This window comes from Bidens hawaiensis, unplaced genomic scaffold (genome assembly GCF_021521415.1).
Source record: "Bidens hawaiensis isolate Kalapana, Puna unplaced genomic scaffold, B.hawaiensis_p1.1 tig00001206_1, whole genome shotgun sequence".
In the NCBI taxonomy this organism is placed as follows: Eukaryota; Viridiplantae; Streptophyta; class Magnoliopsida; order Asterales; family Asteraceae; genus Bidens; species Bidens hawaiensis.
Window position 1 is genome coordinate 1,451,209 of NW_027491069.1, and position 10,897 is coordinate 1,462,105.

The 10,897-nt window shown below is 39.4% G+C and overlaps 1 protein-coding gene across 1 annotated transcript; it reads right to left on the reverse strand.

The window, feature by feature from the left end:
• Positions 1 to 858: 858 nt before the first annotated feature.
• Positions 859 to 5,084, reverse strand: LOC143565563 (O-fucosyltransferase 19-like). Its single transcript, XM_077052508.1, has 7 exons — positions 4,571 to 5,084; positions 2,866 to 2,938; positions 2,713 to 2,783; positions 2,527 to 2,615; positions 2,304 to 2,436; positions 1,986 to 2,218; positions 859 to 1,867 (listed from the first exon to the last, which is right to left on the reverse strand). The coding sequence occupies exons 1-7, from the start codon at positions 5,054 to 5,056 to the stop codon at positions 1,123 to 1,125; spliced, it is 1,830 nt and encodes a 609-aa protein (XP_076908623.1). The 5' UTR covers positions 5,057 to 5,084; the 3' UTR covers positions 859 to 1,122.
• Positions 5,085 to 10,897: the final 5,813 nt, after the last annotated feature.

Consider the following 10,897-nt stretch of genomic DNA (forward strand, 5'->3'; position numbering starts at 1 on the left):
TTTGGATTTAGTGTTTGTTTATGGTAATTGTATGTTATGGTATTTGATTTTGTTGAACAGAATGTTGTATTTTTGCACTTGAAGATGTTAGTGGTAGGTGTGGTGGGTGTTTTAGTGCATTGGCATGTAACTGGTTTCTTGCTTGTTGGTTAGAAAGGAGAAAGTGTTAGATTCTGATCTGGAAAAAAAAATTTTATGGTGGAGAGGACTTGTACATGATGCATGTAATGTTGTACTTGTTTGGTTTCCATAAGATTATATTAAGACTTTTTGTTGTGATGATTGGAGTGCTTGAAAGTTTAAGTTTGGCAGCAATAGTGGTGGTAATCATAGGGGTGATCTTTAGAGAGATTCACTAATTTGTTGAGGGAAATTTACCAAAATAGACCTGGTTCAACAACTTTTTCCAATATGGAAATGAATTTACAACCTACAAATCCTATAGATATGGTTATCAGAGACCTGAATCCGACTCGCCTCCTAAGCAGAGGCATGGAAATTCGTCTAATTCACGACGTTTATGCTTCGGTGCGACACGTGTCATGCTGTAAGTAAATAACTGATAAATCCACCTAAACGTGTAGGCTAATTTAGAAGGGGCTTAGCGGCTGGCCAATAAGTCCATGTCACTAACCGATAAATTCATGTTTATTTTGGCTGATGTCTAAGATGCCTATAGGATATTCACTGGCCGAAAAATCTCATGTCTATTTAGTAAAAACCGGGCCAAGCTAGTCTATTTTGATAGCTTTCGCATTTGTTGATCACATAGTGAAGGTAAAAAAGAAAAGTACAGCCTAAAAGTCTTTGTTTACGTATAGTGTAATTGGCTTTGGGGCGATTGGGTTTACGTTTTTGAAACAAGTTTTATGATTATTATAGTTATGAAACAACGAATGAATGAATGTACCATACTCTTATACAACAACTGTGAAACAGCATAACCAAAAAAATAACGAAGCCTTAACTACCCGAATGCTACTATTTAACTCTATAGGACGGAGCTACACTGACTCTACATTGCATTGTCTGATAAACTACACGTATATTCCTATACAACAAAAATGAAGTGCTCCCGTAAAAGATATTAAAGAATTAATAATAAGAAAAAATATAACGAATCTATTCTGATGGCCGTAACGAATTCCCGATGCTGCTTGGTCTATCATCAGGTAAAACCCGGATAGTTTTATTTTTCGAACCACCACCGCATATACACCCGGGAAACGGGTTTGCATAAAAGCTCTCTTCTAGCTTAGGAGACGGGCCAGGTTGCCTCTTATATGGTGCACCCACTCGGTCTTTATGAATCGTCTTAACCTGAGAACTAAATGTCTCCCATGAGATCTCACCCGCGTCCAGCTGATCGATCAGCTTAATAAAATGTAGTCGGTGAGGGTTTATCGTTATACGGAACCCTTTGAACATCCGGTGCCCCTGGACCGCTTTAGCCATGTTCCCATTATAAGTGTAAGCAAACACATCGCTCTCAAGGGCCACATTGTAATCAAGGGCGGCTAGACGGTTCTGGTAGCGGTTAAGTGTGGCTAACTCCTCGGTGGTGGCTAGGGTGCTATGTGAATAGACGTTCGGGTACTCGGCTCGGAAAGCATCCATGCTGTTATTACCATATATTTCACCCGCGACGATGTATATTTTGGTTTTGGTAGGGTAGCCCATGGCTTTAAGAAATAAAGCAGCTTCTCTAGGTGACATAGGACACCCTCCTTGGTTTCTCTTTTCTGTGGCATTAATGTCTTTTTCTTTCCAATGCTTCACATCATATCTCATTGTTTCAAGTATTTTAGACTCTTCTGCTGTTAGGTTATGGTTGCACCCTGTGAATGCAAGCATATCCTTCTCATACCTGGAAACCGCACAAACGGTTAGGTTCGATACAACAAATAGAGGGTGGTTAGCAAAGCAAACCATATCTTGATGTTACAACAAATATAGTTATCATGAAACATAGTGCGGTGCAGTACCTTAAATGTAGCGCGATATAGGGTTGATCGTCCCTCCTAAGTCTCTCAACAAGCTTTCTACTTAGGCTCTCAATCTCATCCGAGTAACGAAGAGCCTCATAGTTTGCAAGGCACCGGAGTTTCTGATACATTGATGGGAGACCATTGTTAACGAGCCTTGCATCAGAATGCGTGAATTTAACTACTTTATGTTTTCGTAACACCGCCTTCATTTCTCCTCTATAATAACTTGACTGAATCATAAAAAATGATACAAGTTTATATCAAAAAATGGTTTACAGTTTACACAGATGGAAACGTTCGACTTTGAGTACACACCTTTGACCACGAAACCGGAGCCTTGACATACGGCTTGACTTTTGTGTATTCTCGTGGTAAAGACTCGACAATTTCAACTTCATCTTTCAAGTCATCGATGAAATGCCTCCAATCGAAAATGTCCTTAAAATCACTATAAAAAGGAAACAAAACATCAACCATGAGTTCCTAACTCATATAACTTGATACCATTAAATGTTGTATATGTATCATTGTATCCTACCTAGTATCTGTCCAAATCGATTGATGATCAAGAGACGGGAGAACCAGAGTGGCGTTCATCATCTTTGCGACAGCCACCATGTCACATATCTAACAAATAAACATGGTAAATGTTACTAAACATTAAATGAATTCTTGAAATGCAAGATTTGAATATACAAAGTTTGAGACGAGAATGAGAACTCACCCCTGTCCTCATTTGATTCAATCCGCCGTTAGCGTGGACGAGAAGATACCCGTTTGTTGAAAAGCTACTCTCTGCATAAAAACTTACTTGAGTTGGTTCTACACTAAATATAAACATTTTAAAGTTTGAGCACTTGTAATGGAAGTCACTCACTGCTTCGATCTCGAGGTCTAGTGATGCATTGATGATACTGACTACTGTTTGGTTTCATCCATATTTCAGGTACCTACGAGGTATAAACTTTATTAAGTTACTATTTTTTAATACTAATTGAACAAACTTTCATTACCATAAACGAGAATGGTACAAACGTGTATGATCGGCTAGGAGCTGAGTACAACAATTAAAGTAAAATTTTTATTTAAGTACCTAGCTTATCATAAATGAAACAATAATTTGTGATTTTATTAAACCAGTTACTTAATTTGTATTTTATTTAAAATTTAAATCAAAAAAATTTTTTATACATAGTTTATATTTTATATAGTTCTATAATTTATACGTTACTTTTATACTGCGTGACATAGTGGGACATTTGAAACATATTTTAATTAGTGTGTTTCAAACCGTGATGCCTAATTATGATTTATTAAATAAATAATATAGTTATGGAATATTAAGTGCAAAAGTATGACCCGTTTAGAAAATTAAAAAATAAAATAAAATAAAACTCGTGTAACTTTGTAAGTACAAAACGAGAAGAATTTGTTTTTTACAAATATAAATAATATTAAAATCAGATGTGACATAACAGTCAATTCCCCGAAAATAAATCTAAAGACGCGTGACTACGTTTGTTTGTATAGACTGATAATATACATATTTTTCCCGTTACTTTTAGGTCTACAACTGGAACAAATGAGGGCGAATACGACAGTTAAGAACAGTACAAATGTGGGTACAAAGGTAATTTAAGGCTAATGAATAATCTTGTTCTAACGGTCAACTAAAGATTCACATGAGGACTTCCACTCGGCTTCCATTTTGGTGATTATCCACTCTTTGGCAGGCTGCCCATCAATTATTCTCATGCCGTCATGGGTCAATATAACGGAAACTTCATATAATATTAATTTCCTTTTTATTAATTATTTATTTGGCTTTATTTTACCTTATTGAAATACATCATTTTAGTCTTTTTCATTAACCTTAACTTTTGTATAGGGTTCCTTTTTATAAAAAGGAAAACCTTTTTACTGCTTCTCCAAAAAGGAACTTCATTTTTATTTCAAAACCATGTTTTATAAAACAAATTTTCATGAAAAAAAATAATAATTAAAAAAAAAGAAACTTTAATCTTCTATATCGACTTCAAAGAACTGCAACTTTGTTTTCTTTAAAGACGGTGCTGCTTGTTGCTCGCTTACTTTAATTGGATAGTTTGTGTTTAATAATTTAATTTTAAGAAAATTGGGAATAAAAAAAATACCTTTTATAATATTTTATAACCAAAATTTCCTTAACTTTTTAAAACTAATGCTAGTAGTTTTCGGTATTTTGAGCTAAACCAAGCTAACTCGTATAATTCCAAGTCGATTTGATTCAAGTCAAGCTAGCTTGTATATTTTACATTCGAGTTGAAAAACTAGCTTCTATATTTTACTTGTTAACGGTTTATCTTTGGTTTTCAATTTTTTAGCCGAATTTTCATTATTTTCTCAAAATTATTCTGAATCTTCTGTATTTCAAACCAAACCAAGCTAACTCGTACAATTCAAGTTGATCCAAGTCAAGAGCTAGCTCGATGTTTTTCATCCGAGTTTCAACTCTAACTCGACTCGTTAACTGTATATCTTCTTCAACCATTAAATTATCAAAACCAACTAATCAAACATTATTGAGGAATAAACAAACTTACAGAATAACCAAGGGACTTGTGTAACACCCTTTTGGACAATGAAGAGCTGGAAATTGAATCAATGCCTGCTAAAACCCTCTGAGCATTCATCATACCACTCTTATAATCCCTCAATATCAACATTTGCGCATTCGACCAGCTCCGACTCACCGCCTCCTCCTCCATCTCCACCTCCGTTTCATTGTACGTAACCCTCACAAACACACTAAACCCCACAACAACAATCAAAAACCCAAGCAACATACGCCTCAAATTCCTCCCAAATTTCCCATAATTAATCCGAACTTCTTTCTGGAGCAGATTGTTAACATTAATATTATTAATATTGTTATGGTGGCAGATGGTTATGCAACTACCTAATCCATCATTGGTGTTTTCTTGTTTTTGCTGTTGTTGTTCCATTGTGACGACGTCGTTTGCATGGCGGCGGTGGGCGGATACACCCCCGAATCTCGGGCTGCCGGGGGTGGCGCCGCCGGTTGTCATCTAATCTTATTATATTGATTGATCACCAACTGGGATTTCGAAATCCGAACAAGAAGCTGAAATTAAGGATTGAAATTCGACAGGAGGAGGAGACGAGGAAGATTATGATTATTATTGTTGTAAGGAATTAATGTGGAATTTAAGAAAAGGGTAGAGTTGAAATCAATGAAAAGGGCGGAATAAAAGGTGGTTCATGTGTTTGCGTATGATTTGTGGTGTTTGGTTTATTATTTATAGTCAACTTATCCTTTTATTCCACGCGTATAAAAGTAACATTAATACCATAAAACACGTCGTTGATTTCTTAACTATATTTTGTTCTGCCAGTTGACATTTCTATTTCCTCATTTGCTTTTGGGTTTATATCGTAATTAGGTTAGAGCCGTGTTTCACACGGGTGAAAAATATATAAAAAAAAATTATTATATATAATACGTAAATTCAATTTTTTCATATAATAATTTTTATTTATGACTTTTTTTATTAAGTTTTTGATACATTATGTACTATAATTTTAAGTTAAAAACCAAATCTTGATGTTTTATTTATTTCAAATAAAATATTCATACCGATATTACTATATTAAATATTGTGTGTATAAGAATGATATTTATAACAAAATGTTGTCATAGATTTAAAAACTAAATTTACAAAGACTAAGATTTTGTTGTAAAAGAAAATAAATAAAAATATATTATATTTTAAAATAAAGAGAGAAACAATGAACAATCTTAAACTTGTGTTAAAGAGATATGAGAAGACAATATCATATTGTGAATTATGAAAATGTTAACAATTAAATATAATTTTGGTTTTATACTTGAAGAGAAATCACATTTATATATGTTAAGTCAAGAAATCAAACACAATTACCATTTTAGTGAAGTTGGTAAGCACATTTGGTTTGAAACATAAGGTTTTGGGTTCGAAACCCGTATCACACAATAATATATTTTTCAAAATTTTATAAAGCCTTACGGGTCATGGGTTATAATAGTAAAACGGGTCATGAGTTATAATATAATAGGAAATAGTGACATGACATTCACTTGGCATCTTATGTGAGATGTCTAGTTAAATGTCATGTGAACAACTTGTATTGCTTTAATAGTACAATTAGATTTTTATTGTGAGAGTTTTTATTGAATTAAGATTAGTTATACAGTTTTGTTGTGAAAATCGTGTTTGAGCATCGATTAGTCACGCATAACTACCCACCGATTAATCGCTATTTGATAAAGATTGAAAATTTTATATATAAAATTTTGAATATAAATGTATATTTGAAAATTTACATATGCATTTCAATCCGATTAACCCGATTAATCTCTATTGATTTTGATTAATTGTTAGTCTATATTCCACCTCTATCACTTGACTAGCTCCTACTGAGTTCTGTAACACTTATACTCATTGTCTCACTCTATAATATGTTATTGAAGAGGTAGGTCCCAGCAGAGCCCAGTTGGACCCGCAAGACTCACCTTAAACAGGGACGTCTACGCAGAAACCAACTGGATCCGCAGGACCAACCATGCTCAGAGACGTGACGTCCTTACGCGCAGTACGCAAGCTGGTCCCGCAGGAAATGCCTCCCAATGGTGAAGGACTCCGCCTGTCCCCGCAGCCTCGGATACAAGCCATTAGGGAAGGCCACCCGCGCAGCAAGGCTACACGCACAAGACACTTAGCTCTCAATCATTCAGTGTCACCTGGAGGAATGAGCGAAGCCGGGAACAATCCCGCACAAGGGCGGGAGGGGGAATACTCCCGCCCAAATAAGCCAGTCCGTACGATACGGCAAGATCTTCTGTACTGTACCTGACGAGGTATGGGAAAAAGATCTGACTAAAGATACGACAGCTTATGGACAACAGTATGGCGAGCAGCATGCTCCTACACTGTGTGTCACTATTAGCCGCTGCCTACTCACCAACTCTTGTCATACCACGTGCGTAGCCGGCAGTTGGTGGAATAGGAACAGTATACAGCAGGCCTGGTCGCTATCAGCCGCTACCTACCCACCAACTACCAGCAGGGCACGTGCGTAGGCTACTGTTGGTGGAACAGGAACACTGTTGCAGCCGGCCATACCTCCTTGGAAACCTACCTTCGGCTATAAATACCCCAAATGGTATGACCATCTTATCTTATCACATTATCATCATATCTTATCATATTATCATCATATCATATCTTATATCATCATATTATACCTGATATCTGCTCTAGCAATCTCTTAATATACTTTTATATTTAAAGAGCAATCTAGTCTGATTCTCACGCCGGAGGGTGGTCACAAGGAGGAACCCCCCCCCCTTCTCAGTGACGAGCTCACGGTGTCTGTTTTGCAGGTTATCAGAAGAACCATCTTCTCAGGGTCTAACCCCTCGTGGGAAACAGCTATCAAACCCCCAGGTTACCAGTAATCTGCCCGGGGTCAGGTTAGTGTTTCTTCATTGGCGCCATCCGTGCATAAAGCTAGAACTACATTTTTCTCCAGTTTTTTCAAACTTCCACAAAGATGGTTAGAGAAATTCCGGTAACCACAACCCCAGCTACTGGGGGGAATACCGGCAACACAGCTTTTACAAACACTACCCCGGTTACCCAAGCCGGGGCAAGTGAAGTAAATTTTACGAACACTACCCCAGTTACTCATGCTGGGGCAAGTGCAGTAAATGATCGCCTACTGGGATCCACTGATACCCAGGTTGAGAAACGAAGACTCCCCCGCCAAACTCTCGATGAAGTTAAGGCATGGGCGGAGGCACGACAAAAGGAATTCCAGGCTGAGTTGGACGAACGCTTGCGTTCTGTACAACAGGCCGACGAATTCGAATACTGGGAGGATGACTCGGAGGAATCCGACTCCGACGCGAACCCTCGCCATAGGGCAAAAGGGAAGCGTAAGGAAATGGAATCCCAACCGAAAAGGCATTTTGGACAAGCCTTCAAACCAAAAAGCACAGGTGGAAGTCCACGAGACTTCTCCAAAACGTTCAGACCAAACGTTGCAAATGCAGGAACGTCCAAATTTGCAAGGGACATTGCGGAAGCAATCGCCCCAAAGAGTGCCAAACAAATGCCTAACATAGGCACATATGACGGTATATCTGATCCAGACGATCATTTGAACAGGTTCATAGCGGGGGCAACCGTCAGCAATTGGACGGAACCCACGTGGTGTTACATGTTCCAAATGACGCTTGTTGGGGCTGCTAGAGCTTGGTTTGATCATCTACCGGTCAACCACATCTACGACTGGGCAGACTTCCAGCAGAAGTTTAGCCAACACTTCAGCCAGCAACGGAAGTATACCGAGGAGCAATGGACAATCCTCAAATGCATACGAGAGAAAGATGAATCTCTGCCAAACTTCATCACTCGCTTCAACTCAAAGAAGCTAAGTTTGGGCAATATCAGCGAAGATCTTGTTCGCGCTGCCTTCATCCAGGGCGCGCATGACCCAGAGCTCATCCGCACCCTAACGGGTAAAGATGGCATGCCATCCACATGGGATGCCATCATGACAGCAGCAAAACGCTATGCGGAAACGGAGAAGCAACTGGGTAGAGATCTCCCACAGAGCACAAACCTCTACACTCAGAAGACGAGAGAAGACAACGTCCTCACCGCCCGATTAAATAAAAAGCGGAAGCTAGGCATTTGGCAGTCAAGGGTAAACTTTGACACCTCATCCAGCTTGCAACATCGATTGGGCGGAAGGGATAATGTACAGCCGCACCGGAACTCCAGATGGACGCCACTCACCAAAAGCGTCACTTAGATATTCGCCACTGAGGAGCTCCCGTGGCCAAAGCCTCCAATAATCCGACATCGTCACGATGCTGATCGGAGCAAATACTGTGACTTTCACAAGACAAAAGGCCACAACACTGAAGAATGCATAGACGTAAAAGACATGGTCGAAGCATTTGTCAGAGATGGGACGCTCGCGCACCTCGTGGCGCAATAAAGGCTGAGCAGGCGGGTGCGTGTAGAACCCCAGATGGGGAAAACACGAATAGAAATTCCAGCTTCAATGTCGAGACTACATGCTGCGTAAAGAACGAGATCCCGAACCAGGTGCGTATCGGCTCGATGGCACTCCCATCCCAACAACATGGAAGGGAGCTCATTTACACAGTTTGCATGTAAATCAATTCCAATTTGTAAAGAAAAGGTCAAGAGCCACTTCTAATGGAAATGATTCTCTTTAGAACATCGAAGCTGATGATTTTACATTTATACTTTTCTGAACACTAATATGCCGGCTTTCACCGCATAATTACGTGAAGAATCGTGGCATGGGGAAGACGGCAAAAGACCGCATAAACCCAAAAAGGACAAAACCTTCACGCAGGTCAGTTGAAGGGGAAAAGTTCAGCACCCAAAAATGAAAGTGCCGGTCTATCCGCATGAATCATGAAAGGAAACTGAACACTAACCTATTGACAACCGCGCGTCGAACGGTTCAAAACAAAATTATTAAAAGGATGAGGAAAACCTACACGCAGGTCAGATAAGGGTAAAGTTTTGCCATCCTACTAAGTGCAAGTGACGGTTCTACCCGCACAATCACGAAAGAGGAAGCAAAACTTCACACATATTATCAACCACGTTCAAAGGTTAACTTATCCTCAAAAGAGGAGGAAAACCTACACGCAGGTCAGATAAGGGTAAAGTTTTGCCATCCTACTAAGTGCAAGTGACGGTTCTACCCGCACAATCACGAAAGAGGAAGCAAAACTTCACACCTATTATCAACCACGTTCAAAGGTTAACTTATCCTCAAAAGATGAGGAAAACCTACACGCAGGTCAGATAAGGGTAAAGTTTTGCCATCCTACTAAGTGCAAGTGACGGTTCTACCCGCACAATCACGAAATAGGAAGCAAAACTTCACACCTATTATCAACCACGTTCAAAGGTTAACTTATCCTCAAAAGATGAGGAAAACCTACACGCAGGTCAGATGAAGGTTAAAGTTTAGCCATCCTACTAAGTGCAAGTGACGGTTCTACCCGCACAATCACGAAAGAGGAAGCAAAACTTTAACCCATTATCAACCACGTTCAACAGGTTAACTTATTCTACACTTGGAAAATTGCTAATTTAAACTAAGTATGCAAGTCATAAGTTTATAAAGCAAGAAACCCAAAGAAGGAAATAACAATCTTATACGCAAAAAGATTAATATTTCACAAACGAATTATTACAAGAATGGCCGGGTAACTACCCGCCTACGAAAAGAAAATAAATACATCTGTACAAGACTATCCTAGCAATGGGAAGGGATCTTCAGGATCAAGCTTCAGGGCCGCTTCCACTTGGACCCGCTCCATCAGAAGAACGGGGCGGTTCGAGGAAAGCTTTAAGGATAGCTAACCCATCATCAGCAGCAGCTACTTGGTTCACCTTCTCCACCACTGGATGCGGGAAGGCGGCGTATTGATTTACTGCTTGGTCATATATGGCTTCAGTATCAACATTGTACAAAGGGAAGTTGGAAGGCGGGAAGCCTTTCTCAACGAACCCTAGACCAAGCAGGAAGCCGGCCCGTTCCCCATCCTCGTGAGAAGCGTTGAGGGCTGCGCTCATAGCATCGTCGTAGGATGTCTCTGAGAAGACCCGATGCACAACCTATAAAAGAAAATATACAAGTGTCAAAACACCTTTTCTATGTACAAAGGAAAGCGTGAATACGTAAAGCTAAACATACCTGAGGCAACGCTTCTCGAAGAAGCCATTCCTTGGCAACCAGAGCTTCTTGGAGGGCGGCTTGAGCTTGGGTGCGGGCGCGTTCGGCTTCGCTTTTGTTGAGGTTGGCAAGTAGCA